Here is a 21,748-nt window from a genome sequence, read left to right as displayed (position 1 = left end):
AGAAAGACAACATCAGGAAGAACATTGGCCAGCAGAGGGAGCCGAAGAGCAAGACCACCAGCAGGGTTGTTTATTATGAACTGTGGTGACTGTGCACTGACTGGTGCGTTTTTTTGTGCTTTATGGTGTTGATTTTTGGTGCTGGTGCGTCGATGCGGCGCAGGTTGTCTCCCCCCCCCCCCAAAAGAACAATCACAGGTCCTGGGTTAGTTTTGTAAATACCATTAGCGTCAATTGTAAATAATGCTCCCCACCATTCATGTATAGTTTGAAGACAATTCCGCAATTCGGTTAGCTGTGGGCGTAAATCTGTTAGGCAGGGTGCAATGCAGCAGGGGGACATACTTATTTGTGTTTTAAAACTGTCACACTCAGGGTCAGGTTAAATGTAGAGGGAACTACACCTACGTGCCACACTAAAGTTAAAGTTTTATAGGCCCGAGCACGTGCCTAGAGGATGAGGGTGCAGTGTTGTGGATTTGAGAATTGTTGTAAATATCACACTGTGTAGTGTAATGAATCTTGTTGTAAATATCACCCTCCGTAGTGTAAAGGTCAAAGGTCGTCCTCCTAGTTAATCCATATACATGCACGTAGCAAATCATATATCCTTCTAAATAGTTATCTCCTTATTCTATGTAGTTTAAGGCTCTGTTCCCACTAGTTGACACTGCATTGCATCAGATGACATAAGATAGTTCCCTTCCATATCCCAAAGCCTCCATTGCCAACTGCATTGGGCGGTTTTCTGCATTTGCCGCCATTGCCATGTGCTCCAGCTCGGAGAAGAAAGGCATGTCTCCACCTCGTCATCAGAGGGTGGAGCCAGGAAAGCCCTTGCCGACCAACCAAGCACGAGGGGTTTGGCTTGAGAGGGCGGAGAAAGAACGATCGGGGAGGTTCGCGAAGGTTCGAGGGTGTGGCCTATATAACCCGCAGCGGAATGCCCCCACAGGAGATGCGTGATCCAGGAGATGAGAGAGGGATGTCCCATGAGCTTTGAACCACCGCAGCTTGAACCACCGCAGCTTTGAGCTTTGACGGCAGTTTCGACCGTGGCCGCGAAGGAACGCCGCCGTGCGAAACCGATCGAGAAGGGGCGGCGGATGCTCACTCCCGGCCCGACCATGCTCTCGTTCCAGTTGAACCTTCCTCTCCTTCCAGCCATTCGTTCCTACCTTCATTCCCCATTCGTGTGAGTCTGACCGTCGTCTGTCTTTTGTCTTGTCCTGGGGTTAAGTAAGACTGAATAGGTAAGCTAGAAATTGCACTGTGTCCTTCTGGTCCTTCCATCCTTTCTATCTTTATTTTCTTATCTTTCCTCCTCCTTGGTTTCTTTTGACTTGTAAATAGTAGTAATAAATCATATTTGTTCTTCCTACTTTTGTCTTCTTCTTCTTCTTCACAACCGTTCGTCTTTGAGGTTTCCCCATTGAATACCTGTAGCACGATTTGGCCAACGTATAATAATCGGGTCGAGTTCTGTTAATGGTTCGTGCCGCGTTTGCTAAACCGCTCGGCAATTAACATCTGTCCGCGGTCGCGAACGAGGTTGCGCCCCTGCCTCTCCGGAGGGAGCTGTGCAGCTTCAGGACCACGTCGGTCAGTCATAGACGAGGGGATTAATCCCCCCTCGATAAGGGGAAAAGAGGCCGACGGAGAGATCCGTAACAATATATATATATATATATATATATATATTGTTACGGACACGACTTAGATGTTATGATGGGCCGAGCGGAATGGCCGCCGTGTTCGCACAAGTTACCCGATTATACTCGAACGTTGGCCGAGTCGCGCTACGCTAGATCAATGAAGGAAAGGACACAACGGCTAGGTTAAATGACACGACACCAGGGGTACAGTTCTCAAGGCCTCCGGAGGAGGTTATATTAGTTCGGAACGTTTAGATTACAGGGATGAGAGAGACAGCATAGGAAGATAGGCACTTAGACACACTTATCTTATTCCCGACAGACCACAGATAAACGGGACAAAACTGACTCACACGGGGATTGATGGCAAGGAGGGGCAGGTATTCGATGGCTCAAGGTGCACCTTGGCTCAGGGGCAAAATCGACCCGGTCCGGTCCAAAGATGCGGGGAGGTCGCTCAGCGCTCGGAGGTCGCGACTTGTCTTTCCAAGCTGGGGGCGCATCTCACCTCACGTCCGGTAAGTGGCTGCGCATATCCGGCGGGGAGTGACACGCCCTCGGCTCGTTAGCTCCGCCCCAGATGGAATCGGCCCGCCGCTTCTCACTGGCTGCGGGGGGTTACCGGGCTCCGCCCCTGACGAGGAGCTGACAGCCAGCCCCTTCGTGGTAACCCCGTGGAGCGCATGGGCAATGGCGGCTAACCAAGCCGGAGTGAGGACGCACACTCCCCGCGCCGCCCCCCTCTGTTGTTGTAGTTGTTGTTGTAGTTGTTGTTGTTGTTGTTGTTGTTTCATGGGGAAGATGGGAGGAGGTATGGGGAGGTCCTAAACTCACTACTGGTGCCATACAATCACATTCTGGTGCAACGAAGAGTCAGAATTAATGGAAACGAGTCCTTAACTGACATAGACTAAGAATAACTAGCAAGATGTCCGAAAGTTGTCTACGTGAGATGCGGTGGACCTGGGTACGACATTTAATGGGGGAAAAAGGGGCAGGTCGGTTCTACAGAGTGTTGTTTACAGACAATGGGACTAGGGAATGGGGGATTGGGGATAGTTGGGGAGTATTGGGGAAATAGGGGAATATTTACAAGCGGATATGGAGGCCAAATCCCATATCCGCAACATTGCACCCTTCTCTACCCTCGGGGCGTCCCGACCCGATAAATTTTTACCTATTTTAGTGTGGCACTCAGATGTAGTTCCCTCTACTATTAACTCTACCCTGAGTGCGACAGTTTTACAGATATTCACAAATGAGTAAATATGTCCCCCTGCGACGTTGCACCCTTCTCCTCACAGAAACACACCCACAGGATAACCGAATCACGGAAAGAATTCGCAAACTAAACATACAGCCGGTAGGGAGCATTATTTACACAAGACTACGCTGATATTTACACTACGATCCAGGACCTGTTTTTGGAGGAACACATGCAGATGTTATGCATAGAGAGAGCACGCATGCCAGCATCGATACACCAACCCACGAGTGCTCTGTGGCCTTACGGCCTTTAATAATGTGCAGAGCACCCCTTCCAAGCACCAAAAGCACCACCCCATCACACAGTCAGCACCATCCGGTGCACCAATAAAATGTTTAATAATCATGGTGTGGTGTCGCAGCCGGCCGATGTTCTGCCGCTGGTCTTGCCTTCATGTGGTGCACTTGGCCTTCTGGCTTCTTTAAAAATAAAGAAAGGCGCCAACCGCGTCCATTTCTGTATTGTGGCCGTCAGGGGGCCAACTAAAAGTGGTTCACCTGTATGGCATAGGTGCCACATTGACCCATAGGTCCATCCACGGGTGGTGCTTGGCCGCAAAAGAACTGCGGTCCATTGTGGGTGGCCACCAAAATTGCGGTCCATATGGTGTATCGATCCAGGCAGCAAGCAGCGAAAGTGCAGGCCCACAACTGCGGAGCCAGCACCTCTCTCTCCTCTCTCTCTGCCCCAAAGCCAGATCCTCGGAGGTGGGAGACAAAAGAAGCAGACAAGTGAGTAAGGTGGTAAGGGCGCAAAAGTGCACGCAATGTAAGGTAATGCACACTGGGGGCACATGGGAATCAGGTGAGACAGGTACGTTCCTACCGTACGCCCCCCCCCCCCCCCCACCAGGTAACCTACATGGCCCCTCCCTTACCCCTTACTGTATCCACAAAACACAACACTACCCATAAACATCTACTTTACAAATCAAAAAACGTCACTACTGTCTTCCCCGTTCCTCCCATAAACCAAATTCGTCTTCTCTCCCTCCTAACCAATCAAATTTGCCATTTTCAACTCTCATCAAAATTTGCCATCTCCAACTCAACATCATAATTTGCCATCACCAATTCATCATCAGTCCCTCCTAGGGAGGGAGAGATGGAATCACCCCAATGTCTCATCCACGTCGTGATGCGTCTCACAAATCCTCACAGCAATTCTCATTTCCTGCACACAGAACAAAGAAAACACAGGTGTGGAGTCATCATCATCACCACAGGTAAGTGGCTGCGTATGGTGCGACAGGTTCATCAATCCTAACTATTTCCTAAATGACTTTAACAACTTTACATTACCCGGGGTCTTTCTCCTGCCAAACCATTGGCCCTCTTACACTATGGGTTCTAAAAACCAATTCCCATTGACCAACCTGTGGTGCTTTTCAATTTGGGGTCTCACTCCCCCGATTCATCTCCCGGTGCCCTCGCACAATTTCTGGGCCGCGACGTGTACCTCTCCCAGCGGGTCTACCCACCTGCACACCCCCACCACTGCAGTTGCCTCCGAGCTTACCTGCTCCTTACCCTAACCTAACTACCTGGGGAAGGCCCTCTGGCGCTCTCCCCACTCGGTGCCCTCTCTGGCACTGGGCTGCCCGATCCACACCCGGGATCCTCAGGCACCCACTCACAACTACCGGCTCCCAGAGCCCACCTGCGGCCTCACCTGGCCGACATCCTCACAGTGGTGGAGTGCCCAACCAACTACACACACTAACAGGCTACACGCCCAGCCATTTCCACAACACTAATGCACCCATCCACAACACCATTCTGTCACCCGCACCACAGATGCCAATATCCAACCACAATTTACCTGTACCCTCTACCTAACACTTACACTACCCGCCCCGGGTATCCGTGATGGGGGTCCACTCTTCCCCCATTCACACCTTCGCACCAGGCACACCACTCCGTACCACTTACTCCAACTCTCTCCACACACCTGTACTTGCACACCTGTGCTCTCACACCTGGTGCCACCTGCACCCTTCTCTCCCCAAGCGCATTCGCGCTGACCCACAACACTCACTACTCATACACTGCTCCACACACCTGTCCAGTTGCACACCTGTGCAATCACACCTGTTCAATTCTCACACAGCATCATCTCATCTAACTACTCCCCTCTGAAACTTGCGCTTCCCAGTCGTCCCTTTAAACTATTGCGCTCCCTCGTCATTATAATCCACACTAATCTACCTGCGTCCCCACTACAGGTATCAGTCACTAACTAAACTTAACGTCACCTAATGTCATCTTCGCTAGATCCCTATCAATATCCTAACCCACCCGGGCTAGTTTTCACTGCCATATACCCCATAAGCTATAGCTCCTTTGCCCCACTTTGGGAAGGGTGGCAGGGATGCCACCCTTACCCACCGGGCCCATCGCTCACTACCAATTTTGCATATCAAATTTCAACAAATCAAAAATTTGCCAATCACTACCCATCATCTGCCAATCACTACTGCCAATCCCTTGCCAATCATCAAATTTTGTTTTTCTCTAATTTTGGGTCCAAAACACTAACCTCATCACCCAGTCTACTCACTAATGCCTCTCGGTGCGCCAATTCCTGTCCAAAGCCCGGCTTCGTAAAGCCGAGCAATGGATGCTGGTTGTTTTGTGCCGGCGGCTGGATGCGTCCGGCATTCGGGGCAGGGACGGGGGCTTACCCGGGCCGAGATCCCACGCACCCCCTCGGCGTGGAGCCATCCAATGTCCCGATCTCGACCTGTCGGCACGTCTCAACAAAACGTGGTCGCCATGACGACCCTTCCTATCCAGCTGCCCGCTCCACCTAGTGGAGCCTGGACGCGGCCGTTCCACGCGAGGCCCGGCACGCACCGAGGGCCCGATTCGGCTATAAGTCGTTCTAACCGCTGCTCTGTTTAACGTCGATGCTTCACCTGCATGCTTACACCCCGCAGCCCGTTCCTTGCTCACACATCCAGCCGTTCCCATGCTCCTCGTACCTTTCCTTACACACCCAGGTACCCTCATTCCACTCACAGCCTTGGTCACACACCTGACCACCGAACACTTTGGCACACATTCGTTGGTCGCACACCTCACCAACACACCTCTTTGCGCCCCCTCCTCGGTCACCTCCTCTGTGACAATCACAGGTGTGCTCTCATTCGCACACCCAACCACGTGCCTCACTACCAATTCCAGCGTGCATTCCCACTCACGCTCTACCATTCCAGGTGTGCTTCCTTTCTCACCTGTCACAACCAACTCACGCTCCGTGTCACTCTTACTACTCTCACCTCCACTCTTGACAGCGCACTCACCCTTACTCTCGACAGCGCACTCTTTCCCCATGCACCTGTCCGTCACACACCTTTCTCGCGCACACTCTCCCGTCACACGCTCTGTAACACTCACCACAGGTGGACACTCTTCCTTACTTTTGACAGCGCACTCTTTCCCCATGCACCTGTCCGTCACACACCTTTCTCGCGCACACTCTCCCGTCACACCCTCTGTAACACTTACCACACCGCGCTTCCATGTGCCCCCTCGCACACGCGCTACGACCGACTCACTCTCGCCAGCACCCTCACTCCTTGGCACGCACTTTTTCCTCACACACCCCAGAGTCGGACTTTCTCGCACACCTCCTTTTTCGCACACCAGACCTGTCGCACACTTCACCAACGGCCTCTCACGAACACCCGGGTCCATCTCGACCCCCAAGCTTCTTAAATCCCCTGGCGCATCATACGCACGACCATATTGGTCACCACTTACACCGGGTCCTCTTTCTCTTCGCTTCTCCTCCATCACCTGCGAATCCCTCATCCGGTTAATGAGCACATCATCACGATCCGAACACAGACTTTGGACCAATTCTTTTACTTCCTCCTTTATCTCTTTCTTATCCTCTCTCCGTCGCTTCTTAATTTCGCTCACCCCTTCTTCCACTTCTTCTAATTTCTGCTTCACCTCCTTCATCTCCTCGTGCGCCCCTTTAAGTTCTTCCTCTAACTCCACTTTATTTTTTTCTATGTGCTCCCGCACCTCCCGCTCTTTAACCTCCATCACCTCTACCACCTTGTCCATTTTCCTCGTCAGGTCCTCATGTACCGTCTGACACTCTTTTTTAATTACCCCTACGTCCTTTTTCATCTCCTTCTGTGTCGATTTTAAACCCTCTATTACCGCTGTGTTCTTCTTTACCTGGCCCCCAACTCCTTTTGTCCCACTGTCAGTTGTTCTACTCCCAGCGTCAACTCCTCGATACCACTTTGCAATTTTACAGTCCCCTTTCTCACCTCCTTCTCCATGCGCTCCTTACAGTGCCTCACCTCCTCGCGCACTCCTCCGACCTCCTCACTCACTCCTCTTCTGATCTCCTCTCCCATCACTTGCATCTCCTGCCCAGATGCCACCCTCATCTGCTCCATTTCCTCCCTGTGAGCATCCAGTTTGGTTTCTACCCCCATTCTGACCCCCTCTATCTGCTGCCCCATTTGTTTAACTTCCCTTTCCGCTTGGTCCCTCATGTCCCTCAATTTGCCTTCCATCCTGTTTTCTAACCCCTCTAACCCCTTTTGCATCCCTTCCATTTGATTCTCTTGAGCGGCCATTCTGTTTTCTACCCCCATTAACCCCTCCTGTATTTCCCCTAATCTATCGTCTAATTTCCCCAATTTCTTGTCTAATCCCTTAAAATTATTGTCTAATCCCTTAAAATTATTGTCTAATCCCTCACCAGTACCCCTCGCTTCGTCCCTCATTGCCCCCATTTGGCCCTCTAATCGCTCACTATCAGCCCTCATTCCCACAATTTGGTTTCCCAACCGCTCACCCAATCGCTCAATTTGGCTCCCCATACTCATCTGTACAGCTGCCTGTAGCTGCGCAATGAGGGCCTGCATGTCAATCGGCTGCATGTTAAAGCCCGTTGATACAGCGGGCTCGGCTACCGCGCGCTCTTGCGAGGCACCATTTTGCGCGCCCGCAACGTCGGGCGCAACGACGCTATTTTGTGCGTCTGCTACCCTCACTGCTTCGCTCTCCTCATGTCCCTCAATTTGGTCCTGGATCGACCCTGCCTCACTCTCCTCTACCGGACCCCAGCCGACTTGGTCTGCCATAGCGCGACTTTCAAAATTCGGGTTTTTATATTTTGTAAAACACAATCAAATTTCGCCGTTATAATTTCGAGCGCGTAAAACGCGCTCCGGATCGAATCTCACTCCTCGACACCAATTGTTACCCTAATGGTACAATTGGTGTTCCAAAATTTGGGCTAAATGAATTGAGTCCCAGGTCCGAATCCGACACTCCTGACACCAATTGTTACGGACACGACTTAGATGTTATGATGGGCCGAGCGGAATGGCCGCCGTGTTCGCACAAGTTACCCGATTATACTCGAACGTTGGCCGAGTCGCGCTACGCTAGATCAATGAAGGAAAGGACACAACGGCTAGGTTAAATGACACGACACCAGGGGTACAGTTCTCAAGGCCTCCGGAGGAGGTTATATTAGTTCGGAACGTTTAGATTACAGGGATGAGAGAGACAGCATAGGAAGATAGGCACTTAGACACACTTATCTTATTCCCGACAGACCACAGATAAACGGGACAAAACTGACTCACACGGGGATTGATGGCAAGGAGGGGCAGGTATTCGATGGCTCAAGGTGCACCTTGGCTCAGGGGCAAAATCGACCCGGTCCGGTCCAAAGATGCGGGGAGGTCGCTCAGCGCTCGGAGGTCGCGACTTGTCTTTCCAAGCTGGGGGCGCATCTCACCTCACGTCCGGTAAGTGGCTGCGCATATCCGGCGGGGAGTGACATGCCCTCGGCTCGTTAGCTCCGCCCCAGATGGAATCGGCCCGCCGCTTCTCACTGGCTGCGGGGGGTTACCGGGCTCCGCCCCTGACGAGGAGCTGACAGCCAGCCCCTTCGTGGTAACCCCGTGGAGCGCATGGGCAATGGCGGCTAACCAAGCCGGAGTGAGGACGCACACTCCCCGCGCCGCGCCGCGCCGCCCCCCTCTGTTGTTGTAGTTGTTGTTGTAGTTGTTGTTGTTGTTGTTGTTTCATGGGGAAGATGGGAGGAGGTATGGGGAGGTCCTAAACTCACTACTGGTGCCATACAATCACATTCTGGTGCAACGAAGAGTCAGAATTAATGGAAACGAGTCCTTAACTGACATAGACTAAGAATAACTAGCAAGATGTCCGAAAGTTGTCTACGTGAGATGCGGTGGACCTGGGTACGACATTTAATGGGGGAAAAAGGGGAAGGTCGGTTCTACAGAGTGTTGTTTACAGACAATGGGACTAGGGAATGGGGGATTGGGGATATTTGGGGAGTATTGGGGAAATAGGGGAATATTTACAAGCGGATATGGAGGCCAAATCCCATATCCGCAACAATATATATATATATATATATATATATATATATATATATATATATATATATATATATATATATATATATATATATATATATATATATATATATATATATATATACAGACTTGGCATTTAATATGGAATATTGTTTTTGTGGGGGTGAACTTACTTTTCAAGATGACTTAGAACCAAAAGTTCATTGGAATTATGTTGAAATTATTCTAGATTTTGTTAATGTGACCTTTAAAAGAAACAAAAACGACATTTGACATTTCGAAGCAAATAAATTGATCCTTGAAAGTGATGTAAACTGATATCGAATTCGCGTTCGCGATTTGACGTGTTCATTCTGCCCACAAGTTCTCTATCTGATTCATATCCGGGGACATGGCAGGCCACTCCATATGCTCTGCACCACGGTCAGCAAGAAAGTGTTGGATCATGCGAGCACGATGAGGCCGTGCATTGTCATCTTGGAAGACAGTTTCCTCGAAAGGCTGCACGAACAAATGGAAGCAATGTTTCTTCCAGAATGGCCCTGTGCTTGAACTGGTTCAGGTTTCCATTCAGAACAACCAGGTAAGTTTTGCCCCCTGCATGAAAAGCAGCCCAAACGGTCACCCCACCACCTCCAGCTTGGACTCTTGGCACTATGCAATCTTCGTTGTAGGCTTCATGCACATGTCTGCGCACTCGGACGCGGCCATATTGACGATAGACCAGAAATCTAGACTTGTCACTGAAGATCACGTGATTCCAGTGTCCTGGCTGCCATTGACGGTGCTCTCTGGCCCACTGCAATCGGCGCTGACGGTGTTGTCTGGTCAGACGTGGCTTTCTCAGGGGACGCCTGGCACGATAGCCTGCTTGAACCAGTCGTTGGTTGACTAGCCTTCTGGATACAGGCACATTTGTCAGTTGCTGCCACTCAGCCCTAGGCCGATTAGCTGACTTGGTTCGGCCATTGCGGACTAACCGGTGAAGCTGGCGATCATCCCTCCTTGTGGTTCTGCGGGGACGTCCTGACCTCGGTATTGGAGTAGGGACACCCCTCTGAGCATTTCGTTTCAGGATCTTTGACACCTGACCTTGAGTGATGCCATACTGCTGAGCAATAGCACGCTGTTTCATGCCGGAATTTCGTAAAGCCACCACTCAATGACAAACAGCATTGTCGAGTTGACGGACCATCTCCAGGGGAAGCGGCAATAACTTTTGTAGACGTGCAGCAGTTGTTTTCCACTAATACAGAACGCAACAACCCTTATATACCCAATTGTGAAGCCAATCGTCAAATGTACCTGTCCGTACATTTTGTCACTCCACCTGTGATATAATCCTGTTATTGACTTCTTGCTGCGACAGACAATCAGTGACATGATTCTTTTAACAAAGAAATCACCGAAGCGTAAAATAAACTCACCAGATTGATGTACCGAGTTCAGAAAGTAAACCCAAGTCAAGAAAAAAAAATATTCCATATTAAATGCCAAGTCTGTGTGTGTATATATATATATATATATATATATATATATATATATATATATATATATATATATATATATATATTGTTATGTCAGGGGGTAAAGGAATATCTCGAGCCAGGTAGATCTGTATAGGTTACATGCTTCGACTGTTACGATAGGGAATCTACCTGTAATAAGTTCTGTGTTTTAGGCGGTTTGTCAGGGAAGTGTATACCTGTGAACATACCAGGATGTTCGGGTGTTAAATAATTGTAGGGACTAAGATAAACCCCTGTGTGTCAGACCTGGTAATCATTCCTTTGTCCCTTATGGCAACGCACACATAAAAACACTTAGATTGGTCCTTAGTGCACACATTAATTAGTTCCCTTCCCTTACAATGACCTTGGAAGAAGACCGACAGGAAGCCAGATCGGGGCACCGCCGCATGGGCCGCCACCAGCCGCACCACCAGCTGGCCTAGCAACATCGGGTGAGACGAGCTGTGACCCACGCCACAGGGAACGTGTGATTGGTTGGCAAGGAAAGGCGCGAACCTCCAGCCAATCAGGGCGGGAGGCGCGAAGACGCAACTGAGAAGGAGGTTGTTCATTGGAGGGAAGGGGCTAGAAGGTTCGGTGGGTGGCGGGAAGCTACGAGGCCCTGATTGGGGGGCGCGCCAGAGCTGACATCACACGCAAGGCTATAAAAGAACGGGCTGGACGACATTTGCTCTTGGCGCTGCACGATCTCTCTTTGCTCTTTGTCTTTTTGTCTCTCTTCGCACTGGACCTCGTGTTGGAGATCGGCCCCTTCGGGTTGGAGATTGGCTTCGCGTGGAGATCGCTGGCCCTGCGTTGGATGTGTGGTGCTTTTGATTCTGCGTGGTGCTTTTGGTTCCTCGTGGCGCATTGGTGCTCGGAGCGAGCGTGACCTCATGTGTTGGACCGACGAGGGGTTGGAGTGGAGCGTGCCGCTGAGCGGATTGCTCGGGGCCTGGCAGAGCGCACAAGCGAGGCGGAGCTTGGAGCCGCGTTGGTCGACACACTACAGACTACAAACAGATAAGGACGCACCACATTTCGCCGTACACGACGAACGTGTTCTTTTGGTTAATTCATTTGCCATTGTCTCGTTTCTGAAGTGACGTGTGTGGGATCCCAATTTAGGATCATTATTTATTTACCGTCGCGTTCCTTGTTATCGGGTTCCGTTTAATAAATCGTTATTTTTGTACATTTTACCCCGCATTCCCGTTTGAGTTAATTCCCTACAGGATCAGAGCTGCCGTCGGTTCGCCATAGGTAAGCGCTTGCCGCCTCTTCCTCTTCACTTCTTCTTCCCGCGGTTGACAGCAAAATCCGTATTTGGTCGTCGCCTCAATTTAATCCGTTCGGGCTTCCGCGGTCCCTGGTGTTAACCTTGAGGGATTCGCACGACAATATATATATATATATTTAATTCGGTAGCCCCTGTAAACCAAAATTCTTCTTATTAATTAACAATATTATTAATTAATACAGTATTATATTAACAGTTTAGCACATTGGTGCAAATGCATGTCTTTCGATCTGAAGAAAAGAAGAAACTTATAAACCACCTGGAAAATGATGTTACACACAGAACAGCTGGTAAATCCTCCAATTAACTTCTGCAGGCACAACTTGACAGCAGTGGACTACTGTGGAGGCCCTTGGTCTTCACCATTAAAGAAAGGACACAAAGCAATGGCAATCCGACAATTGGAACTGCCCATCTTAGACTGGACGGATTTATGGAAAAAGGCCATGTATCAACTTCTAGGTGCATTTTTGGTTAAATGTTGGGAATCTCACTTTTTACCATAATTAGGGTATGCTGAATTTGATTTACCCAGTTCCCAAGCCGAATTGAGTTGTTTTTTTTGAGTTTTGTATAAACTGCTGAAGAACTTGGGCATTGGTGAACTCACAGACAATCAAATCTGCAGAAGCGTTCGTCTGCAGAATATATAATGTGCACAGAACAACCTCTGTTGATTCAGCACGACATATGCTGTTCTCCAAGACTGGTTAACCAGAAGCATTGTCACCAACAAGTGATGCTCTTCATTTCCATTTGATGCGAGTACACTATCAAGCCATGGTATGGAGAAATGCTCATTGTGCCATACCTGACCTTCCTGCACCTGTAGAAATGGGATGGAAACGTAATGATTCAGGACGAGAGCCTATTCTGATGTCACTGAGTCCAATCCCAGAAAGTTGTCTCAAGATGATTTGTTGTGCATGCCAGAAGCAATGCAAGACTCGACGCTGCAAATGTCGCTATTCAGAGTTGAGGTGCATATCAATGTGTGCCTGTCAGCAGCAGAGTGATGATCGGACCGCTTGTATGAATTTGATGTAGTTTGGCAAAACAACATGTGTGACATTCCGGAATGTTTATGCTTCAAGGCCATGTATATTTAATTTTAGAATAAATGGTTGTATGAAACATTGTCTGATTAAAACCATTTCCCATTTTATCATGTCCAATTTCAATATCAGTTTGAATGTCTCTTTCAATATGTCGCCAACCATAATATAGACGAGACGGATTTATGAAAAAGGCCATGTATAAGCATCTATGTGCATTTTGGGGTAAAAGTTGTAAAGTTAAAGTAAAAGAGCTGCATGTATAGACATGATATATAAATGCTTGTTCAAAGAAATTGTCCAAAAATGGCAATTTGGTGGCCATTTTGCTTATGCTAATTAGAAGGTCAAAAACTCAAAATTCAGCTTTGGAACCGGGTTAATCCAACGCAGCATAACCTAGTTATGTTAAAAAGTGAGGTTCCCAACATTTACCCAAAAATGCACCTAACATTCACATTTCTCAGAAATCCGTCGTCTATATCCAAGCCTTTCCTATCCTTCTTCCATCCAATCTTTCACCAATCACTACTGCAATCCATTGCCAACTGATGTTTTCCGTACCTACCCATGAGATATTTTCTTCTCTCTCACGCTTCCACTTCCCCTCTGGTATACCTATGCAGCTTCTCACACATTGATGTCCTCAACCCCATATCAGTTTGTAGACCTTGGAGACCCATATCTCTCATCATGTTCTGCCACGATTCCCCACCTCTGTATAAAAACTCAAAATATTAATCGTATTAAATACGAACATCTAGGAGTCTTTGTACTGCTTCCGAGTTTGCATTGACCATGTGCTACGATGAAAGGTGATGCGAAAATGAGCCTTGTTTGGGAAGGTAATGTCACACACAACAATGTTCACATAAACACCGAGATGTGATCATCCTTTTGTTGAAGCTACACGCGTATACGTATGTTTGCGGAAGGATGTTTCTAATAGTGCCACCGATGGATGGGCAGTGGGATTGGTCCAGCCACGACTCATAGCCCCAAGGTCAATAGCCCACAGGATATGTCCCATAAACGTCCTTCATGTATATAAAACATTTTAAAACCGATATTTCAAGGGGGAAACCAATTACTTTGCACTGAAAGTTTAACAGCATTATTTCTCCATTGATCTGCCATAACTCTTCTTTAATCTTGACAGCCCTTCAGCTAACATTTTTTTTTGGAGTTTTCAATGACGAGAGCAGATCTGTTTTATTTGTTAGGAGGTCTCGTGGTCAGACAATCTACCTGTTTCGAGGTATTAAACACCGTCTGAAAGACGAGGCAATCACCTGGTGCAGATAACCTGTCATTGAGCAAGCAAGACAACACGGTCCACAATAGATGCCAATTGTTATACACAGTTGCGATATATTTTTTGGAGGCAGTAGAAAGACCTGGTTGATCATGTGCATACCACTTGCTTGGAAAAGTACATTATGGCTTTGGACAAACACAGGGGCTGGAAGGATGGCCTACACTAGAGGTACGCACACTCTCCTCTATACTGTCCAGCCTGGGTTGGAATCCCGACCCAGCAAATGTCATCCGAGTGTTTCACAGGGAAGATGATTCATCAATGCGAGTGCCGTCCCTCGGATGGACATTAAACTAGGCGTTCCATCTGCCGGCATTTGGTGGTGGACGTTAAAGATTCCCCGGTGTCCTTCCTGACAAATAGGCAACAGAGAAATTCAATGTTTTCATTCAGAAGCATGCAGTCAAAACAGTTATGAGATTGAGGTGGTGAACCTGCCTTCGAGCGAATCTGGGTTAGATTCCCACCCGAGCGATAATAAACAGGTAGGTGGACTGGTGGTGCACGGGTCAGATTGTTTCAATCTGGCACCACCGTCCATCGGTCAGGCGAAACGTTTGGTCCTGGACCCTGCAGGTGAACGGAGAAAAAAAAAAAAAATACAACGCTGTGCTTGGTTTAAGGACGAGAGGCGATTGTAACCTTGATGATTGCTGGTGAGGCAATGGCAAACCACCGAGTGTAATCTTTGCAACGAGACCACTACGGCGGATGTCGGAGAGACAAACTAGCATGTAGCGACTATGAAACAGAACCTTGACTTGCCAATGAAAATAAATAAATAAATTAAAACGAGAGATGGGATTGTTTACTCCAGTGAATGCTAAGTTATGAATAAATACATTTGACATTTATGAATAAAACAAAATTGATTTTATGTTGATCAGGTTTTCTGGTACGCTCAATTAAATCAAAGTAACGAAGTCTCAGACACGGCCAGTGTACGATGTCTTCATTGCCAGTTAAGTGTAGTTGAGCCTGAAAAAGCCACTCCAGACTCCCGAGCTCTTCCCCAAGTCTCTTTAATGCTCAGAGCACCGTGACGGTCCTACCTTCCACTTTCAGCTTACCACCGAAGCCTTTAAAATGTTAAAACGCATTTCACAGCCAAGCAGGAACGCACAAAGCGGGGGTTGTGGGGGGAAAATCAGATCCCATAACAAAAATTGCTGTCTGACGAGATAGCGCAGAGGTCGTGACGCGCTCTGGAGCAGTCTTAGAGTGTGGGTTTGATTCACAACCGGACGGTGAACTTCCACCCTGGGAAACCGAGTTTGTGATAGAACCATGGCTTCAGTAATGAGATAACAGCACGTCAGCCTCAATTTAATCTCGATTCAAAGAGGTTGCATTTCCTGCTGAAAAATTAAATTCTTCATTCGTGGATGCAAAAATCAAAGCTTCGATAATAAGATTTTCACGATTGTCAGGTTTATTTATTTATTTCTTAATTCCCTTGCTAATAACGTTGCTTTGCATTCGACGTCCATCATGGGACAACCTGAAATGGAGAGAGAGAATCGAAATTAGTTGTCAGCAGGTGTTCCTTGATGCTCAAAATATAGTGCAATCAAATGATGCTGTACAATGTTCACGCCTTGATGCTCAGATGGCCGTTTTGTGATTGGACGCTCACAGTGCGCTATGATGATGTCCGCTTGTGTTCAGATACAACGCAATAGTGAAACCCATGGAGAGGGCTCCACCGCACCCCGTGCGCAACGCGTGCCTGCGTGCCATCGCCATCTGGCTCCTGTCCTCGGCACTCGCCGTGCCAGATATTCTCTCGTCAGAGGTGAGCGCAGTGAGGGTCTTCAATACGACGTTCTTCGCTTGCATGCCTTTTTCACAAGGCGAGATCCTACTACCTCGACTGCATGCCTTCTGGCTTTTCATAGTCTACTATTCGCTCCCGCTCATCACCATTGCCGTTTTCTACGCACGGATTTCCAAGGAACTTTGCCGCTCTGCCAACCACTTGCCCAGCGAAAGTACTGGTAACCATTGGCACCAGGTTTGGAAAACAGCACCCTCTTCCATTTTTCATATCTAAGACTTGCATTGCCATGTTCCAGCCACAACTGGATGTTCAAAATAAACCAGAAATCTGATGTAGTGATGAAAACTAAATAAACCAGGAAACTGATGTAGTGATGAAAACTAAATAAACCAGGAAACTGATGTGATAAAAACTAAATAAACCAGGAAACTGATGTAGTGATAAAAACTAAATAAACCAGGAAACTGATGTAGTGATAAAAACTAAATAAACCAGGAAACTGATGTAGTGATAAAAACTAAATAAACCAGGAAACTGATGTCGTGATAAAAACTAAATAAACCAGGAAACTGATGTGATAAAAACTAAATAAACCAGGAAACTGATGTATTGATAAAAACTAAATAAACCAGGAAACTGATGTAGTGATAAAAACTAAATAAACCAGGAAACTGATGTAGTGATAAAAACTAAATAAACCAGGAAACTGATGTCGTGATAAAAACTAAATAAACCAGGAAACTGATATCGTGATAAAAACTAAATAAACCAGGAAACTGATGTCGTGATAAAAACTAAATAAACCAGGAAACTGATGTGGTGATGAAAACTAAATAAACCAGGAAACTGATGTCGTGATAAAAACTAAATAAACCAGGAAACTGATATCGTGATAAAAACTAAATAAACCAGGAAACTGATGTGGTGATGAAAACGAAATAAACCAGGAAACTGATGTCGTGATAAAAACTAAATAAACCAGGAAACTGATGTAGTGATGAAAACTAAATAAACCAGGAAACTGATGTCGTGATAAAAACTAAATAAACCAGGAAACTGATGTCGTGATAAAAACTAAATAAACCAGGAAACTGATGTAGTGATGAAAACTAAATAAACCAGGAAACTGATGTAGTGATGAAAACTAAATAAACCAGGAAACTGATGTTATAAAAACTAAATAAACCAGGAAACTGATGTCGTGATAAAAACTAAATAAACCAGGAAACTGATGTAGTGATAAAAACTAAATAAACCAGGAAACTGATGTCGTGATAAAAACGAAATAAACCAGGAAACTGATGTCGTGATAAAAACTAAATAAACCAGGAAACTGATGTAGTGATAAAAACTAAATAAACCAGGAAACTGATGTAGTGATGAAAAATTAAATAAACCAGGAAACTGATGTCGTGATAAAAACTAAATAAACCAGGAAACTGATATCGTGATAAAAACTAAATAAACCAGGAAACTGATGTAGTGATGGAAAACTAAATAAACCAGGAAACTGATGTCGTGATAAAAACTAAATAAACCAGGAAACTGATATCGTGATAAAAACTAAATAAACCAGGAAACTGATGTAGTGATGAAAACGAAATAAACCAGGAAACTGATGTCGTGATAAAAACTAAATAAACCAGGAAACTGATGTAGTGATGAAAACTAAATAAACCAGGAAACTGATGTCGTGATAAAAACTAAATAAACCAGGAAACTGATGTCGTGATAAAAACTAAATAAACCAGGAAACTGATGTAGTGATGAAAACTAAATAAACCAGGAAACTGATGTAGTGATGAAAACTAAATAAACCAGGAAACTGATGTAGTGATGAAAACGAAATAAACCAGGAAACTGATGTAGTGATGAAAACTAAATAAACCAGGAAACTGATGTAGTGATGAAAACTAAATAAACCAGGAAACTGATGTCGTGATAAAAACTAAATAAACCAGGAAACTGATGTCGTGATGAAAACTAAATAAACCAGGAAACTGATGTAGTGATGAAAACTAAATAAACCAGGAAACTGATGTAGTGATGAAAACTAAATAAACCAGGAAACTGATGCAGTGATGAAAACTAAATAAACCAGGAAACTGATGTAGTGATGAAAACTAAATAAACCAGGAAACTGATGTCGTGATAAAAACTAAATAAACCAGGAAACTGATGTCGTGATAAAAACTAAATAAACCAGGAAACTGATGTAGTGATGAAAACTAAATAAACCAGGAAACTGATGTAGTGATGAAAACTAAATAAACCAGGAAACTGATGTAGTGATGAAAATGAAATAAACCAGGAAACTGATGTAGTGATGAAAACTAAATAAACCAGGAAACTGATGTCGTGATAAAAACTAAATAAACCAGGAAACTGATGTCGTGATGAAAATGAAATAAACCAGGAAACTGATGTAGTGATGAAAACTAAATAAACCAGGAAACTGATGTCGTGATAAAAACTAAATAAACCAGGAAACTGATGTAGTGATGAAAACGAAATAAACCAGGAAACTGATGTAGTGATGAAAACTAAATAAACCAGGAAACTGATGTCGTGATAAAAACTAAATAAACCAGGAAACTGATGTCGTGATAAAAACTAAATAAACCAGGAAACTGATGTAGTGATGAAAACTAAATAAACCAGGAAACTGATGTAGTGATGAAAACTAAATAAACCAGGAAACTGATGTAGTGATGAAAACGAAATAAACCAGGAAACTGATGTAGTGATGAAAACTAAATAAACCAGGAAACTGATGTAGTGATGAAAACTAAATAAACCAGGAAACTGATGTCGTGATAAAAACTAAATAAACCAGGAAACTGATGTCGTGATGAAAACTAAATAAACCAGGAAACTGATGTAGTGATAAAAACTAAATAAACCAGGAAACTGATGTAGTGATGAAAACTAAATAAACCAGGAAACTGATGTCGTGATAAAAACTAAATAAACCAGGAAACTGATGTCGTGATAAAAACTAAATAAACCAGGAAACTGATGTAGTGATGAAAACTAAATGAACCAGGAAACTGATGCCATGATGAAAACTAAATAAACCAGGAAACTGATGTCGTGATAAAAACTAAATAAACCAGGAAACTGATGTAGTGATGAAAACTAAATAAACCAGGAAACTGATGTAGTGATGAAAACTAAATAAACCAGGAAACTGATGCAGTGATGAAAACTAAATAAACCAGGAAACTGATGTCATGATAAAAACTAAATAAACCAGGAAACTGATGTAGTGATGAAAACTAAATAAACCAGGAAACTGATGTAGTGATGAAAACTAAATAAACCAGGAAACTGATGTAGTGATGAAAACTAAATAAACCAGGAAACTGATGTAGTGATAAAAACTAAATAAACCAGGAAACTGATGTAGTGATAAAAACTAAATAAACCAGGAAACTGATGCCATGATAAAAACTAAATAAACCAGGAAACTGATGCCATGATAAAAACTAAATAAACCAGGAAACTGATGTAGTGATAAAAACTAAATAAACCAGGAAACTGATGTAGTGATGAAAACTAAATAAACCAGGAAACTGATGTAGTGATGAAAACTAAATAAACCAGGAAACTGATGTAGTGATGAAAACTAAATAAACCAGGAAACTGATGTCGTGATAAAAACTAAATAAACCAGGAAACTGATGTAGTGATGAAAACTAAATAAACCAGGAAACTGATGTAGTGATGAAAACTAAATAAACCAGGAAACTGATGTAGTGATGAAAACTAAATAAACCAGGAAACTGATGTAGTGATGAAAACTAAATAAACCAGGAAACTGATGCCATGATAAAAACTAAATAAACCAGGAAACTGATGCCATGATAAAAACTAAATAAACCAGGAAACTGATGTAGTGATAAAAACTAAATAAACCAGGAAACTGATGCCATGATAAAAACTAAATAAACCAGGAAACTGATGCCATGATAAAAACTAAATAAACCAGGAAACTGATGTAGTGATAAAAACTAAATAAACCAGGAAACTGATGTAGTGATAAAAACTAAATAAACCAGGAAACTGATGTCGTGATAAAAACTAAATAAACCAGGAAACTGATGTAGTGATAAAAACTAAATAAACCAGGAAACTGATGTAGTGATGAAAACTAAATAAACCAGGAAACTGATGTAGTGATAAAAACTAAATAAACCAGGAAACTGATGTCGTGATAAAAACTAAATAAACCAGGAAACTGATGTGATAAAAACTAAATAAACCAGGAAACTGATGTAGTGATGAAAACTAAATAAACCAGGAAACTGATGTCGTGATAAAAACTAAATAAACCAGGAAACTGATGTAGTGATGAAAACTAAATAAACCAGGAAACTGATGTCGTGATGAAAACTAAATAAACCAGGAAACTGATGTCGTGATGAAAACTAAATAAACCAGGAAACTGATGTAGTGATGAAAACTAAATAAACCAGGAAACTGATGTCGTGATGAAAACTAAATAAACCAGGAAACTGATGTCGTGATGAAAACTAAATAAACCAGGAAACTGATGTAGTGATGAAAACTAAATAAACCAGGAAACTGATGTCGTGATGAAAACTAAATAAACCAGGAAACTGATGTAGTGATGAAAACTAAATAAACCAGGAAACTGATGTAGTGATGAAAACTAAATAAACCAGGAAACTGATGTCGTGATAAAAACTAAATAAACCAGGAAACTGATGTAGTGATGAAAACTAAATAAACCAGGAAACTGATGTCGTGATGAAAACTAAATAAACCAGGAAACTGATGTAGTGATGAAAACTAAATAAACCAGGAAACTGATGTCGTGATAAAAACTAAATAAACCAGGAAACTGATGTAGTGATAAAAACTAAATAAACCAGGAAACTGATGTAGTGATGAAAACTAAATAAACCAGGAAACTGATGTCGTGATAAAAACTAAATAAACCAGGAAACTGATGTCGTGATGAAAACTAAATAAACCAGGAAACTGATGTAGTGATGAAAACTAAATGAACCAGGAAACTGATGCCATGATGAAAACTAAATAAACCAGGAAACTGATGTCGTGATAAAAACTAAATAAACCAGGAAACTGATGTAGTGATGAAAACTAAATAAACCAGGAAACTGATGTAGTGATGAAAACTAAATAAACCAGGAAACTGATGCAGTGATGAAAACTAAATAAACCAGGAAACTGATGTCATGATAAAAACTAAATAAACCAGGAAACTGATGTAGTGATGAAAACTAAATAAACCAGGAAACTGATGTAGTGATGAAAACTAAATAAACCAGGAAACTGATGTAGTGATGAAAACTAAATAAACCAGGAAACTGATGTAGTGATAAAAACTAAATAAACCAGGAAACTGATGTAGTGATAAAAACTAAATAAACCAGGAAACTGATGCCATGATAAAAACTAAATAAACCAGGAAACTGATGCCATGATAA

The 21,748-nt window shown here is 44.4% G+C and overlaps 1 protein-coding gene across 1 annotated transcript in view; it reads left to right on the top strand.

The window, feature by feature from the left end:
* LOC137439261 (gastrin-releasing peptide receptor-like) overlaps positions 1 to 21,748 on the top strand; it is a 97,084-nt gene that overhangs the window by 71,884 nt on the left and 3,452 nt on the right. Inside the window, exon 2 of the mRNA XM_068134992.2 lies at positions 16,160 to 16,505. Coding sequence (XP_067991093.2) covers positions 16,160 to 16,505 — 346 coding nt within the window. The remainder of the gene's footprint in view (positions 1 to 16,159; positions 16,506 to 21,748) is intronic.

This window comes from Myxine glutinosa, chromosome 14 (genome assembly GCF_964187855.1).
Source record: "Myxine glutinosa chromosome 14, kmMyxGlut1.1, whole genome shotgun sequence".
NCBI classification, from domain to species: Eukaryota; Metazoa; Chordata; class Myxini; order Myxiniformes; family Myxinidae; genus Myxine; species Myxine glutinosa.
The sequence above is the reverse complement of the archived record's forward strand: the minus strand, read 5'-3'. Positions and strand labels throughout refer to the sequence as shown.